Source organism: Lissotriton vulgaris, chromosome 1_2 (genome assembly GCF_964263255.1).
Source record: "Lissotriton vulgaris chromosome 1_2, aLisVul1.2, whole genome shotgun sequence".
Lineage (NCBI taxonomy): Eukaryota > Metazoa > Chordata > Amphibia > Caudata > Salamandridae > Lissotriton > Lissotriton vulgaris.
The window spans coordinates 311,704,657-311,720,873 of record NC_141686.1 but is presented as its reverse complement, the minus strand read 5'-3'; the positions used below and the strand labels follow the sequence as shown (position 1 = coordinate 311,720,873).

At 48.9% G+C, this 16,217-nt stretch overlaps 2 protein-coding genes across 4 annotated transcripts in view; one reads left to right on the top strand and one right to left on the bottom strand.

Moving 5' to 3' along the window:
- SLC15A3 (solute carrier family 15 member 3) overlaps nt 1–10,478 on the top strand; it is a 203,162-nt gene extending 192,684 nt beyond the window's left edge. For 2 of the 3 annotated variants that reach the window (XR_015307568.1, XR_015307569.1), the window contains 3 exons: nt 4,309–4,467; nt 8,895–10,213; nt 10,355–10,478. Coding sequence is in view for 1 of the 3 variants with exons in the window: in XM_086953338.1 (XP_086809464.1) it covers nt 4,309–4,467; nt 8,895–9,052 (317 nt within the window). In the remaining 2 variants the exon portion in view is untranslated. Of the gene's footprint in view, nt 1–4,308; nt 4,468–8,894 lie in introns of all 3 variants that reach the window. The other variant, XM_086953338.1, reaches the window with a different exon arrangement.
- A 1,041-nt stretch (nt 10,479–11,519) lies between these two features.
- TMEM132A (transmembrane protein 132A) overlaps nt 11,520–16,217 on the bottom strand; it is a 162,520-nt gene continuing 157,822 nt past the window's right edge. The window contains exon 11 of the mRNA XM_086953336.1: nt 11,520–14,805. Coding sequence (XP_086809462.1) covers nt 12,529–14,805 — 2,277 coding nt within the window. The 3' untranslated portion in view covers nt 11,520–12,528. The remainder of the gene's footprint in view (nt 14,806–16,217) is intronic.

Here is a 16,217-nt window from a genome sequence, read left to right as displayed (position 1 = left end):
GATGGACCACTAGCAGTGCTTAGACCAGTGGACATGTAGCAGCCCCTGTGATATGCTGCTGAGAACTGAAACATGCACACTGCAAGGAAGAATGTTGGTTTACCAGCGCTGCGCGCCTCAGCAGGGCCCACATTGCACGGAAAGTGCCATCCCTAGTGGTCTACATCGCACCTTTAAAAGGGTGCGCTGAGCTCAGACTGGGTCAGTGTGCCCCATCACAGTAAATACAATGACCATTACAACCACAAACTAGTGGCTGTCCATGGGTCAGTGCATGAGTGAAAGGGTTACTACTGGCTGTCTTAAGTTCTGGTCTGCCTTTCACGGTGCAGGTGACAAAATAACCTGCATTTGAAATGAGTCCAAGCTCCCTCTCCAGGTGGGCACAGTGAGTGACTGCACCCGCCTGCAAGGGGATGTCTGGCAGGTCCAGGGGACCTCCTTCAAGAGGCACCTGTGGGAGTGCCCTGATTGTATGTCACCTCTACGCGGCACGCAGTCAGTGTGCCCCCGGACCGCTCCTTTGCTGCTGCACTCACCTCTGCAATACAGCAAGTGCTGAGAGGCAAAGTGTTTTCCCATTGGCATGGGCCACACTCCAGTGCATAAGAGGGCATGCTTTAGGAGTCAGGCTGGCGCACGCACTGGGATCCAGCTGGGAGAATCACCGGCAAGAACAGTTTGCGGACAAGGAGTGGGGCAGCCTCAGCATCTCAGAATGTGAGGTTAGTACCGCACAGGGCATTCTTAACCCCTTAGGGGCAGCATAAGATGCATCACACGGTGAGCGATCGATGTCCTAGATGTGGAACAAGAACGGCGACGGTGCATAGGTTCTGGGGTTGTAACGAACGGAGGCTCCACTGGAGGAGGTTACTGAGACTGAATCAGCAGTCACTGCAGATCTAACTAGCTGCATGTGAGAAGAAGTATCTTGGGGTTTGGCAAGGAGATGTATCTTGGTTTGGTGAAGAGATGTATCTTGGGATTTGACAAGATTCATCTAATGGTTTGGTCGAGGTATCTTGGGGTTTGGCACAGAGATGTTTCCTGGCGTTTGGCACGGAAATGTATCTTGGGATTTGGCAAGGAGCTGTATCTTGAAGTTTGGCGAGAAACTGGATCTTGGGGTTTGGCGAGAAGATGCGTCTCGGGGTTTGGCGGGAAGATGTATCTTGGGGTTTGGCGGGAAGATGTATCTTGGGGTTTGGCGGGAAGATGCATCTCGGGGTTTGGCGGGAAGATGCATCTCGGGGTTTGGCAGGAAGATGCATCTCGGGGTTTGGCAAGATTTATCTAATGGTTTGGTCGAGGTATCTTGGGGTTTGGCAAGGAGATGTATCTTGAAGTTTGGTGAGGAACTGGATCTTGGGGTGAAGATACATCTCGGGGTTTGGCGGGAAGATGTATCTTGGAGTGTTGCAAAGAGATGCATCTTGGGACTTGTCGAGGAGATTTATCTCGGGGTTGGGCGAGAAGATATATCTTGGGGTTTGGCGAGAAGATGCATCTCGGGGTTTGGCAAAGAGAGGTATCTTGGGACTGGTCGAGGAGATTCATCTTGGGGTTTGGCGAGAAGATGTTTCTTGGGGTTGGGGAAGAGATTAATTTTGGGATTTGGCGAAGAGATGTATCTCAGGGTTTGCTGAAGAGATGCATCTCGGGGTTTGGCGGGAAGATGTATCTTGGGATTTGGCAAGGAGATGTATCTTGAAGTTTGGCGAGGAACTGGATCTTGGGACTTGTTGAGGAGATTTATCTCGGGGTTGAGCGAGAAGATATATCTTGGGGTTTGGCGAGAAGATGCATCTTGGCGTTTGGCACGGAAATGTATCTTGGGATTTGGCAAGGAGATGTATCTTGAAATTTGGCGAGGAACTGGATCTTGGGGTTTGGCGAGAAGATGCATCTCGGGGTTTGGCGGGAAGATGTATCTTGGGGTTTGGCGAAGAGATTTATCTCGGCAGAGGTATAGGCACAATGACATTACACATGATGCAGAAATTACATTAGGCAGGTATCACATTTGCGCAAAAGATCACATAAGCATAGACACATAAATTGTCCCCCAGGCCAACTGGCCTCTCAGCGGCTGAAACGCCCTGTGTCCAGAATGTAAGGGCAGGCTGCGCAGGCAGCAACCAGAAGAAATGCGCGAAGGAACAGGCCTAAACGGAGCAGCTGCCCACTAAGTGCTAGGCAGCTGGAACTGAGCCTGGCAGGCTCTAAAACAACTATGTCCTCCAGACAACGTGGGAGCCACGGGGCTCTATATGCAACCATGCCCCCAGGAGCCTCGGGATCAACAAATGCCCTCTGGAGCCCCTCGTGGGCTCGACAGACATGCCCCTCAAATGGAAATGATGCTGACAACTGTGGAGGGAGCGGCGCGCTGCCAGTCGGGCCGCTCTACCTCCGAAATGCCCCCTTCGTTGGTGGAGCCTCGTGGGCTCTGAACAAATGGCCCGGGTAGAGCCACGCAGGCTCTTTGAACAAAAAGCCCCCGTAGGTATAGGAGCCTCTCGGGCTTTAAAACAAATTCCCCCTTTTGAGCCTCGTGGGCTCTGAAGTACGGAAATGCCTGCTGGACAACGTGGGAGCGGCCCGCTGCCAAGTGGGGCCGCTCTGAGGGGCAAGTGGACTGGTGCCTCGCTCAGGCACAACTCTTGATCCCGCGGCGCCCCCTCCTTACCTGGCTGCTCTCCGGCGGGTCTTTGTGGCACCTTAGGGCTCTCTCACCCTTCTGAGAGCCCCGCTCCTCTTCGGGAGATGCCACACGCAGGGCTCACACCGCGGGACGGGAGCCCTGCTTTTTCGATCCTCGTAGCTTCCGGGATCACCTTCCTTCGTCCCGCGGTTGCGGGGGCGGGACTTCCTGCCTCCTCCCTCCGGGGGAAATGAGCACAAGAGTCCTGGTTGCCAGGCAACCCTCCGGCCGGGCTGGAATGCGGTAGGCGGGCTGGGCAGCCAATGGCAGCGCGGCTCAAGGAGTCGAGCCCCCTTGCTCCGGGGCGCCTCGTGTAAGAGCAGCGCGGCCTCTGAAGTGAAACCCCCGGGCGGCGGCGGTGACTCTTCCCACACATTACGGGGTGGGCACCGCTAAATAAATAAATAAAACAGGGTGGGCACCTGTTCTTGAAGCAAAGGGCGGCAACTAAACAGGGTGGCACCCGTGGCGAGATTCGGCCAAATTTGCAGGGCCACACACAGGGTGGGCACCTGCTTGGAACAAGAGGCACAAAGGGGAATCCCCACGCCGGGGAATCCCTAAAGTACAGGCAAAGCTCTTTAGACAAACAAGGGGGGGGGCAAAGGCTAGGCCCAGGGGCCAGCTCACAGGGTCCTCCAGGCAGGGAGGCAGTCCCGAGTGGCGGTCCTCCTGGCGGCCAGCAGCAGCAGGTCCCCCTCAAGTTAGGATCCGGCAAAGAACATTTTGTATGGGGTCCCAGCCCCTTCTTATACTAAGAAATCCTTTGTCTACAAGGGTGCAGGCAAGGGGCGAATTAGATACAACTGGTTCCTGAACACTTTGTTTTGCTCAGCCCCTCTGCCTATTCACAGGAGGGGTAGGATCATCAGTTGCACCACAGGGGGCAGAGCCAGCATTGTGTAGGGGAAAGCCCAGCCCTATTCAGGTCCAAGGTGCACCCCTCCCTCACATCACTCATGCAGATCTCCCATTCACCACCGGGGCAGACCCATTGTGACTCCTGCAGCCAGGCTCACCAGCCAGCTCCAGCCAATCACAAGCCAGACAGCCAATTCACATAAATTACACAGACATGCCAACTTCTAGAAGTGGCACTTCCACACGAGGTACAATAACGCCGCACACATCATCGCACAGCATTTAATCACACGAGTCCGCACATACCAAACTCGCCCCTGCACTCCCCACACATCAGGAACAAACATGGACACATATATTCCCCATGCATTCCTATGGGAGGGCAGGCCAACCTCACTACACGCACGCACTTTTCCCTGGGACACAGTGGAAAAGTGTGCAGAAGCAAAAAAATCACTAACACCAGGTCACCATAAAAAGCAAAAAGTTTAGGGGTGAACCTGACAGAAGAGCCAACTCCAACTGGAGTACAACACTTTACATAACTACTGACACCACACCAGGTGGGGTTCACTTAGTTCATCGTGCTGGTGCAGTAGAAGATGGGGCATCTATGGAATGGCAGATAGTCCCACCATCTCTCTAGGTAGGCTTCACTTTCTGCACCAGGAGAGGAGGCATACATAGGATTGAGGGCAGTATGTAGCGCATGAGACGCCTCACTTCTCTTCTCTCCCCAGGTCTAGAGTTTGCCTACTCCGAGGCTCCCAAGTCCATGCAGGCCGTCATCATGGGCCTGTTCTTCTGCATATCCGGCGTGGGCTCGCTGCTAGGGTCTGGCCTTCTTTCCCTACTATCACTGCGTTCAACTGGATGGATGTACTGCCCCGAAGACTACGGTAAGTTTTTACTGACCTTGGAGAATGTGAGGAGGCAGCAACAGGGCATGTGCGTGAGTGAGGTCTGTCTGGAGGCCGAGGGTTGGTGGTGGCTAAGATACGTTGAGGTCAATTGTGGTCGGCTCCTGGGACTGACGAGTAACGCTTTTGATGCCAGTAGGCTAGAACTGTTTGAGTGATGCGGACTTTGGGATGTGCAGGTTGGTTGGATAAAGCTAGGTTGATTTTTTGCATGTCAGAATGTATTTTATTTATTTACTTAGAATTTTATATAGCACAAACTAGACCCGAAGGCATCAGAGCGCTTTACAATAATTACATATAGATCGATTACAGTAGCTAAAACCCTAGGATAAGGCTTTACAAGAGTTGCATGTGCATCATTTACATCATACACAGTGGGAATAACAGACGCAGAGAGAAAAGTCTTACAATACAGGGCAGAGGGCAGGAAGCAGGTGAGCAGGCTCATTTACAGGAGATGGATACGGGTGGGAAGCCTATATCATACATATGTGGCGGGTGGGGTATCCCTAGGCAGGATAGGCTCAAGGTCAGAGTGATCAGGGAGTTTGTTAGACAGGGTATTTTGTAGGTCAATCAAGGTCGTTTAGGCAGATTAGTTTAGGAATGTATTGAGAAGAGACAGGTTACCTCTCTATGTTAGAAATCACCCGGAGAGGTCATGTTAGATCATTGAAAGAAGGCAGAGATGTTGGGTTTGAGGGTAGAAGTTTGGAAATCACCGGGTGATATTGGTTGCAGGTGGTCAGCGAGTGAATGGGATTGGTTTAGATGGTGATGGGTTGGTAATGACTAGGAGGAGACGGATTAATGTCTAAAGGGGGAGAGAAAATGAGCGATGCTTCATTTGTTTTAATAACAGGCTGACAACAAATGTGTGGACGATTCTTAAATGATTGTAGGCTGAGTGGTACTGGATAATTTTTGGTTTTAGAGTTATACTTTGGAAATGATTGGATGAGGATACGCTTATTGGTTGCAACTTGGCTGAGTGGTGGGTTTTTATTCAAGAGCTGTGACTTATGAATTGCACGCTGAGGTCTTGAACTAGTTGGTAGTAACAGGTGAGGTTAGTGTGATGGTTGCAAGTTGGTCGTCACCACTTCAACGACTGGGCCAGGTTGGTTTAATGACAGCTGGTTTGGTTAGGAGTATCTGGGTTGAGTTTAGTATTTGTTGGTGGAACGGTTCAGTAAGTGAACAAGATTGAAGAGTTGAGTGTGGGTGGTAGGTTGCAGGATTACAGTAACTGATTTAGGAGGATTAGGTGACTAGTTTTGCTGTGGCACTTGTGAAGTGTTATTTCTGGTTGGAAGTAACTGGTTAAGACGGAGTTTAGGAGCAAAAAAATGGAAATTAGTCGGTCACGTTGGTCAGTTGCAAGAGGTTGGGAGTCAAGTTGTGTTGACTTCATGGTTGTAGGTTAAGGGTGAGAAGCTCAATTTCAGAATTTCACATTGAGACTAACTTATAGTTGGACCTTGATGTTGCTCATTTGGGGGCAACTAGGTGAAGTATGTTTAACAGTTTACCAGTTGAACCATTTTTATAAGTGTGAACTGGAAAAGTGAAAGATGAAAATAAGTGGAGGCCTCTACCAGAAGGTTACAGATGAGCATTGTTTTGAGTTTTGAAGTTTGACCCTTGCAGTCTACCAATAACAGGTTGAGATTGGCTTTGGTGGTGCTATGCAGAGAGGACCGGGGTAAGTTTGAGTCGATGAATGTCATTCGGGAACCACTGGATGTATTTGGATGTCTGAGCTGTGTGTTTTGATTGACTGAGTTAGATGATGACTGACAGGAAAGTCTCTAAATCAATGACAGTTTAATTGCTGGAATTTGAGGGGGATGGTGAGGTTGTGTTTGAGGGCTTCGACAGAATGTTTTCATACTGGAATTGATCTGCTTTTAAGGACTCACTAAGTTGGTGGTCTAAGTGCGAGGTACACAATGACCCCAGCCTGGTCCATTAAGGTTTGCTGGATCTAGCAATGGCGATGGATCAAAAACTCAAGGTCAACTGTTGCAGAGAAATTGAACAAAACTAGGAAGTCCAGTTCAACACTACAATGACCCCAGAAGGTTGTGTACAATGTCCAACACCACAGTATTTTTCCTTCCACATCTGGTTAGAGTCAATCAGTGGTTCATAACAGGATATTTGTAATTTGTTAATGGTTTCTAGAGAATTTAGCAGGCAGCAGTGAGCACTCTGATGGGTCTAGGACTGCCCAGTTTGTTCTGGTCTAGAATATTCATCCAGTCTCTTCTTTATGTCAAAGTTTCTGTTGCAAATGTATTGGGGGATTGCTCTCACTTTGAGTGTGCCTTTTACTTTGGTCTGGCCCACCACCAGCACGTGCAGTTGGTAACAGTCGTGTCCTATGTAAGCAAGCTGGGGAGGCGTCTCTGTCACCGGCAGCTGAAAGACCTCTCTCGTTGCAGCTACAGATCAATCTTCATGATGATTTTGGTAGCACTGCCCGGGGCCACGCATCTGGTTTTCGGACCTAAACAACTTTCTCAGCTCCACAGTGGAGCTTGAGTCTCTTTGGCAGTCCTAGAGTTATCGATTCCATTACTTTTGGGATTAACAGCCTACTTGTGCCGCAAAGTACATCCAGTGAGAGCCTGACCAATGATCAACCAGCATCAGTGGCAATGCCGAACCCTCAAGGGGTGTTTGCTGCGCTTCAGACACCCACAATAATGCAATCTATGAGGAACGCAAACTTCACAATTATCCCTCATGTCCTGTATTTGATATGTAACATGCTGGTACCTGAAGACACCAAGGAAGAGGCCAGGCAAGACATCCGCGGTATGTGGGGTGGAAGGAACACAGGATGACGGTACTTTTATTGGGTCTAAGATGATATTCTGCGCACACGCAGTGGTCAAGGATGAGCACAAGAGGGTGCAGGGTTCCACTCCAAAGGATGTAGAGCAGTGACCATCGCTTGAGCACTACGGAGGGTTTCCTTGTACTTTGAAACAGACACTTCATTGACAGGTACATAACAATGTGAAGGCGCTTGGCAAACCGGCTTCCTCCCAGCTTCCTAAAGGAGACAATAAATCTACTCCCTGGTGTAAGATTGTGTAGAATGAGTGTGTACGTAATTAAAAAGAGGCGCGGCCTGAGGAGAGGTGGAAGCTTTGAGTGACATCAGATGAACTCTTTTGGGGTCAACACGGTAACAGAATTTCGACTTCCAAAATATCAACAACTTATTTTCCTCAAATTCCATCATTAACTTCCTGTGTTTTTAAATATATTTTTAACCCTTAATTACAGTGATGTCCACACTTACCAAACATGCCCAAAAAAATGCCCCCTAAGCTGTATTGATCTCACCCTTCCACAGTACGCCTTCTCGTCTCAGATCCCTGCAAGCGGCTCATTGGCCTATTCCTACTTCCTCTTTCCGCCTATGTACTGCTCCGCTAAACTTCTAGGATGTGTCCATTTACCAGTGGCGTAAAAGGTTCTCTTACTCGGTTCCCTTATCAAAATGCACTGCTGGCACATTATGTTTTTAAAACTTATCTCTGAGAAAACAATGCTAATATTTGATCATAGTGAATGTTTTAACAGCGTTTTTAAATTGTTTCTGTATTTTCTCAATTCAAAATTTTAGACGTGAGAATATTTGCTGGTGGCCTGTAATTATGGGTGCTTCCACCTTCCTTATGTATGTGCTGGTGTTTACTTAGCGCATCCCTAACTGGGCAGAAAGTGAGTTTTGAACACCACTTTTGGAGAAGATTGAAGGTATTGCTCACGGGCAGGTGGGATTGCATACTGAACTACACACTTTGCATTACAAAATAATTGCATTCATACATCACACTTACTTGGAGATACAATGAGTTAAAGAGCCCGATTTAGATGTTGGCGGACGGAATACTGTGTCACAAACGTGACGAATATTCCGCCACTGAAATATAACTTCCATAGGATATATTGTCACCGGTGTGATGGAGTAATCAGGCCTTAAGTGATTTCCCCAGAACCACCTAATATTTTGCCGACTATTACAAGTGGGATTGGAACCGAGGTCTCCAGAGTCCAAGTCAGTGCGTTCGCTACCACAGCAAACGTCTTCCTTAGGGTTCTGACGACGGAGCAAGTGTTCAGCGTCTCTATGTCACACTGGGAACCCTTCCAACCAAATATCTCCTTAAGGATTCATAAATGTATACATCACTTTAAGGGTTTTAAAAAAGTAAAAAAATTGAGGATTTTTTTAATTTTTAATTATTCGTATGAGGCAACATCATCTGGCGTAGTGAGCTCGTGGAGGTGGGATGCGGTGAGGATGAGACCGTGTAATGCAAACAAATTACCCAATGGTCCAATTGTTTCTAACATTTTGATTGTTTTTCCTTCATCCACAGGGAACATCAATAAATGCCACATGGACTTCTACTTCTTCCTGCTGGGAGGGATCCAGGCGATCACTCTGCTGGTCTTCGTCCTCATCTCAGTCAACTATGAGCGGAAGGAGCGGAACGCCTGCCGACTGTGCGTCAACGAAGGCAATGGAAGCACATAGGATCCTCGGTGGTCACAGACTGCGCTTGGGACTCTAAGGGGTTTGGTAAGGGGGAGCAGCAAAGAACTGATGGCTGAGGCTTCCCTCCTCAAAGACCACAGATGGAAACTGAGCCCGCTTAACGAGCCCCTGGGGGGGCTCCTATCGATTACCAGTCAGAGGCAAGGCAAGACTACGTAATGTGCGACCCCCTCTGTGTCTTCGGCAAGCACAAGTGCATTCACTTCCCCACAGACCGCAGAGGCAAAGCAAGGCTATGAGAAGACGTCATCTTGTAGGCACCTCAGACGACCCTCGAATTAGATGAACAATAGAACTTGCTGCTGGCAGCACAAGTCAATCCAGTGCCTCGTAGAGCGCAGAGGCGAAGCAAGACCATAAGAAGGCGTCACCTTCAAAACAAGTGAGTCCTGGCCGCACATGTACAGCCACCTACTCAGATCCCAGAGGCGAAGCAAGAGTAGAATGTGAAATGGGGGCAAGAAGAAATCCTGCTCTATTTTCCCATACAACAAATACGTGTCAAGAGGCCAAGGACTTGGCGAAGGCTGCACTATACAAACACCATTTAGCCTCAGAGCGGCAACTCAAGTTGACTAATTAGACAAGCTGATCCCTGTGATGCACTCATACAGTCTTCTCTCCAGAGGCCGCAGAGGTAGATCAGAAACTAGTACTTGAAATGGTAATCTCATGAGAAGGGCTTCAGCTAAAACTCATGCTGTATATACACAACAGATGCCATCTGTATCAGTCATACAGAACAATGAGGCATGTGACACCCCCACCCATGGAGTATCCGGTCTCTCCTCCCTGAATAGGGCACTGAAGCAGACGATGACTACTGAATGACTGGGGCTGCCTGCTAAGAACTCACATAGCATCACGCCCTTGCGTGCAGACTCTTCCGGTGTCCCCCAAGACTGGACAGCAATATCTAGATCTTTAACTTTTGAAGTGTCCCCCCACCTTGTTCGATGCAAAGGTCACACCAAAAATGTTCCAGGACAACCTGGTGCACCTATGCATGTCAAACTGCATGTCAGTGCACGTCCCCGTAAAACTGGGTGTAGGAAGGACTCTGTGTACAGCCATGGTTTTCGCCTGTGGTGAAGCAGCCGCTCTTGAGAGTTCAGCTCAACTCGAAAGAAGGACGTCTCGGTGTCAGCATTGAAAGACCTGCACCATATGCAAATGGTGAGCACTAGACTGCACAAAGGAAGAAGTCTCCAGATCAGCAATGAAGGACCTCTATGCATGCACCTGTTGAAGGCTAGGCTGAATACAGAAGGAAGTCTCCAGATCAGCAATGCAAGACGACCACCATATGCACACATTGAACCCGCGCCTGCATAAAGAAAAACGTCTCTAGATGAGCAATGAAAAACCTCCACTGTATGCACACATTGAACCCTAGTCTGCTTAACGAAGGAAGTCTCTTTTTCAGCACTGAGACCCCTCCACTGGGAGTATATCTTCAACCTGAGACTGTGTTAAAAAAAAAAGAATAGGAATTCTGAGCCTGCACTGATAGAATCAGTATCTCTCATGTATGCACATACAACCACAGACTGCATAAAGAGAAGAATGTCGGTGTTACCATTGCGGAATCCACCACTTCATGCACACATATTCTCTGTAAAGTCAAGGTTTCTGTGTGTGCGCTGACTGAGAATTCACTGTATGAAGGCGTACCACTATATAACAAATAAACACAAGATCTTCTGTGCAAGCGCCACGGTACCCTGTGCTCCATGGATACACTCGGCTACAGACTGCACGAAGATAGGAGCTTCCATACGACCGAAGAAGGAGCCTTCCCTGTCTGCACACATACAACAATAGCCTGCATAAAGAGAGCAAACTCTGCATCAGCGCTCAAGAGTCCTACATCATATGCACGGGTCTCACGCTAGGCTGCTTATAGACAGGAGTTTCTCCGTCAGCGCTAATCAACGCTCCACTGTATCCACAAGTTCTACCTTCAGATGAATTCTCTACCAGCATAAAAGGTTCACTCATAGAGGGACATTTTGAAGCCTAAACTCTTTGGATCCCCAATCACCAAGGGAGCGCATTATAAAAATATCTCCTGTGCCGCGGGCTGCAAGACATGAGCCACAGAGGAACACCGCTAAGCCCCATCGCTCTTTGGTGCAAGACCCCTTGGGTGTCTTCAAGCTTCTCATGAGATAAACCTCCCATTTGTTCAGGAAGCGCAGAGTCCTGTCCATAGCAATCTCACCTCAGGGTTTGCTTTTCCATTTCGAAGTAGCATGTACTGCTTTTCCTCTTTTGTGCACTGTGCTGCCGGTCTGGAGAGCGGACAAGAAGACCAATGCTGGCGGGGTCTGTGAGAAACAAAGATGTGGACTACAAGGAGAGGACCATCACCCCTGCCCCCTTCTAATGTCCATCCAGCAAAATCTGAATCCCACACACAAAGAAAACCTCAAGTCACTTTTAATTCATAAAAAACATTTGCCATTTTATTGTAGTCATTCTATAAAGCGAGGAACAAATCCTGACCAATAAATTAACAATTGTAATATCTAAAAGTGATCAAAATGTGTTACATGGAGGCTGTGGGAAATGATTTCTATTTATATATATAAAAAACACAGCTTACCAATAAATTAAGGGGAATGTGTAAGGTGAGGAGAGAGGTAAACTTGCCACCGGATCCCACCCTAACTCCTAACTGGGAAGCGAAGGAACAGCTGAAGCCAACACTATAGAGGACAAGTATCGATCGAAGGGAAAGGGGAATGGGAAGAGGATCTACTATGTACCCCTCAAGGGGGAGCCATCCGCCTTCTACAAAGACCAGACATTGGGAAAATGAACTAGGGTTTGGGTCTGAATTCCTTGAAGGTAAGGCTCTCCAATACCTCAGAACTACTTCCTGCTGGTAGAACCTCGGGGCAAGCGATCAGTTCCTAGCTGGTACGTGCTTCGGATACTGATAAGGAGGCACAAGACAAACATCAAGTGGGAGGAGTTAATAGGACCATACCAGGGGTATTTAAGTTGTCCTCCATCTATTAGCAGAATTCTGGATAGTAACGGCGTAGTAACGGGGTGAGAGGTGCCCTTAGACCAGGCCTCGACTGGTAGGACGCAGAACTCAAGACCTACGTCTGTCTTCACTTGTTAGAGTCTCAATGGCAGCAACCAGTGGTCTGGTGATTCACATCCATTAGCTAAGGCCCGATGACCGTTGAAAGGAGCAGTACAACACACCAAGGGTGGGGAACTGATGCGTAAACAAAATCACAACTGACTGCATCGGTAGTGAGACCACCGGTCAAGGGGTTCGAGATAGATTGCAAAGGCATCATTGCCTATGAAGAATAAGGGACGAGTGAGCCCTCGGGAGAAAGATGCCCCTATTTTAGCGCTTCCAGTGGGTTTTCTATGAAGTCCTAGACCCTCCAGAAATCCAAATGGGTTCCTACGAAGAAAGGGGCTCTTGCTCAAGAGTTGCCCCTGATCCGTTCCATGTAGCTCTGGAGCTCCTCAGGGTCTCTCAGTCCCATGTCCTCGCAGACCCACATTATATCCTCCTCACTGGCGACCAAGATGGACTGCACTGGACCCGGGTAGTTACCATCGGAAACATGAGGGGCCAACATGCCAAGCTCTGCGCGTCTGCGTCTTATTCCCAGTGGCTCTGTCTCCATCTGTATAGAGGGCCCTTTGGCTCCTAAGAGATTGGATCCCCGACCTTGGAGCTGCTGCAGGGATACGTCAGACCCTTGGTTACTTAGCGCTTTACCAGAAACTAAGCCAGACCCGTTGGTGCTCAGGCAGTTGGATGGCTGGGAGCTCAGCCCCTTCCTGGAGAGTGGGTTGGACGCTGGAGCAGTGGGTGTCTGATTCTCCAGCGCTTTCCTGGAGAGAATGTTGGTTCCTAGAATATTGAGACCAAGGCCCTCAACCCCCTGTGAGATCTTCCCGTTCCTAAACAGCGTGTTAGAACCTTGAAGATTTGGGCCCTGGATGTCTGAACCTTGGCTACTCGGTCCCATCCTGGAAAGCGTGTTTGACCCTGAAGTGTTGGGCGCCTGGGTCTCCGGTCCGTGAGTGCTGTGCCCATTCCTGGAGAGTGTATTGGACCCTAGTGTAGCAGTCATTCGGCTTTCAGCCACTTCAGGACTCAGCTTTTTCCTGGAGAGGGTGTTTGATGCTTGAATAGTAAGTACCTGGCTCTCAGTTTCTTGGAGATTCTGTTTTCTTCTGGAAAGTGTGCTAGACCCTGGAGTGTTGGTTGCCTGGTTACCAGGCTCCTGGTTGCTTAAACCCATCGTGCCAAGCGCGTTGGACGCTAGAGTGTTGGCTGTGTTGTTCTCGGGCCCTTCAGGGCTGTGCTTCTTCCTGGTAAGCGTGTTGGATCCAAGCGCTTTGGGCACCGCTGACTCAAGTGCGCTGTTGTTCAGGCCCTTTCTAGAAAGTGTGCTACTCTGGTGGGTAGTTCCGAGAGTACTGAGAAGATTTGAACCCTGACTACAAAGCTCTCTCCAGGATACTGTGTTGGAGCCTTGCGTGTTTGGCACTTTTGCGGTGAGCCCCTGGGGCTGGAGTTCCTTCAAAGCTAAAGTATTGGAAGCATGGCTGCAAACATCCAGGGCATGGTCCCTTCGGGGGACCATGCCGCTACCTGCGGCATCAAGAAAGGAGGTTCCCTGATTTTTTCCTGGAAGCAGTGGATGAAATGTGCTTGTAAGGGAACTAGGATCCTCTACTTGAGACCTAGCCCTCATCTCTTCTACTGACTTGGTTCCCGGCAAGCCACCTAGATTCCCAGCACCCCAATTCTTCCCTTCAGCGTCTTGTCCTTCACCCCCTTCTGCGGGTGCCCTGCAGCCGCAAGAAGTGCTGCCAAGCTCCCTGGACCCATCAGCCCTGGTGAGGGGGGTCTCCAGGCCCCTCATGTCCAGCTGCCGGCTGAGCTCCTCCTGGTCTGTCCCCAGCCAGACCCAGTTGTGAGGCTGAGCGCCCGTGCCATGGTTACTCCCTGAACCTTCCGCTTCCGGTGCCTTCTTGCGCCGGTAGCGGAGCATGAATGCCACACAGTTGATCAGGAATATTAATATGGCAAGACAAAAGACACCCAGAAGCACATACATCCCAACTTCTAGGTCCGTAACACCATGAGCAGTTCTGACGACATCGCCATCCTCATAGTCATCAAAGTCCATGGGCAACTCAGAAGTCGGAATTAGGCCAAAGTCGTCCTCGTGGTCAAATTTCCGGAGCGAAGGCCAGCGGTCAGGAAGAGGAACCACAGCGACTCCACCCCGACTGCGCTCCGTGCCACTCTGCTTGGTAGTCTTGAGAGTAGGGATGTGTCCAAACATGGCCCCCTCCTCTCTAGAGAAAGGAGGACCTGCCTGCATGTCAGGGTCATCCGGGGTCAGGCTGGGGGCAGTTGGGGTTTTGGGCATCATTCTATGGTTCTTCTCCCCGTAGTCAACGTTGACCCAGCCAGTGCCGGAGGCAAGCGGGGTCCGGTGCTTCCCTTTGCGGCAAGGCTCTGGAACTTGAAGGGAGACGAGAAGGAAGGGACCTTCCCCGCGGCCCTCTGCCACGACAGTCATGGGCACTGGCCAGGCCCCAGCAGGATCCAGGGACACCGATAGGACATGGTGGTCCATGGAAGTGGCCGTGAGGAACATGTGTCGATGGTCATAGAGCTCGACGGGCGCGATGGTGACGTCACTGAATACCAGCCACAGGCCAAGAGCCGCCTCCTGCAGAAAGAAGGAAAATGTCTGAGTTCACACAGGAGTCAAAGAATGAGAAGCAAATAGAGATGGCAGTACGGACGATTGAGTTGGTGAGAAAAAGGCACAAGAAATTGAAAAAGTTCAGTATTGACTGCAATTAAGAGGAGAAAGCCTGGCAAGAGACTGTTGTACTCATAGTTTACAAAGCAGGAGAGAAGGGGAGTCAGAAAAGGATGAAAACATGACAGAAGAAACAAGAGAAAATGGAGAACAGAGGGTTGTGTTAATAATGGATACATGTATATGACAAACATTACAAAAATCTCTTGGGGCTGTGATGACATGTTGCCTGGAATAGAACACTGGCATTGCAGGAACACACTCCTGTCACATTCAGTTGTCCTGAGCATCAGTCCTTGAAAAATAATTGTAAAAAAAGCTGATTCTTGGATAATGAGGTTCTAGTTTAATTTCTTCCTAGAGTGTATTCTAATATCCTGGGATAGATAAAAATGAGAAATTCTTTCCTCCAGGTGTTTGTTGCTGGCATTTCATGCAAAGTAGAAGTGTTATGCCGTTCAGATTAAAGGAATCTTGAATCGGTTGCAAACATAGTGGCCAGGTAACTCAGAGCTTGATTTAGATCTTGGCAGACCGGTTAGTCTGTCACCACGGTGAAGGATAACCAGTCTGACGACATACAAATCCCATAGGTATAAAGGAGTTTATATTTCAGCAGAGGGGATATTCGTCACCGTTGAGATGGAATCACTTATCCGCCGAGATCTAAATCAGACCCTTAGTCCTTTCCTCCGGACGGCGTGGTGGACCAAACAAACAATTGTAAAGTGAATGTGATTGGGCAGTTTAAGCCACTGGAGGGATTTAAGCCCCAATGTTAGTTCTATTTTTGAAGGTCTGATGCATTTCCTACACCAGCAATTTGGGCCAGCTATAGTTGTTTAACTAAGTATTTGGGAATGCAACACACGTATTATAATCTAGTCCAGAGTTCATTGTTCTTTTCCCACTAACAAGGGAGAAGAATGTAAACCACCTTTCTCAAACGTGATAGGTGAAAAAAGACAACTTCCCTGACATGACGTATCAATGCCAATTCCCCATCTAAAAGGACCCCTTGATTTGTCTTTTACTCAGCAGAAGCAAGGATGGAGATGGGAGGAGAGAAAGACGTGGTATGAGCTCACCTGTCAGAAACTTGCAAGGCACAGACAGGAGACCAAGAAAACTTTACTTACGTGTAACACTGAATTTACAATTTTATTAATCTCTGTTTTTGATTCACGTGCTGTGCATAATCATGAGATCTAGTACTCAGTCGAGATAACCACTTGCCAACCCCAGTAGGGGCCTGTAAGGAGATACCTTGCGTGTTTGACAGGAACCCATGATTCTGCTGTAGATTCACACTAGTG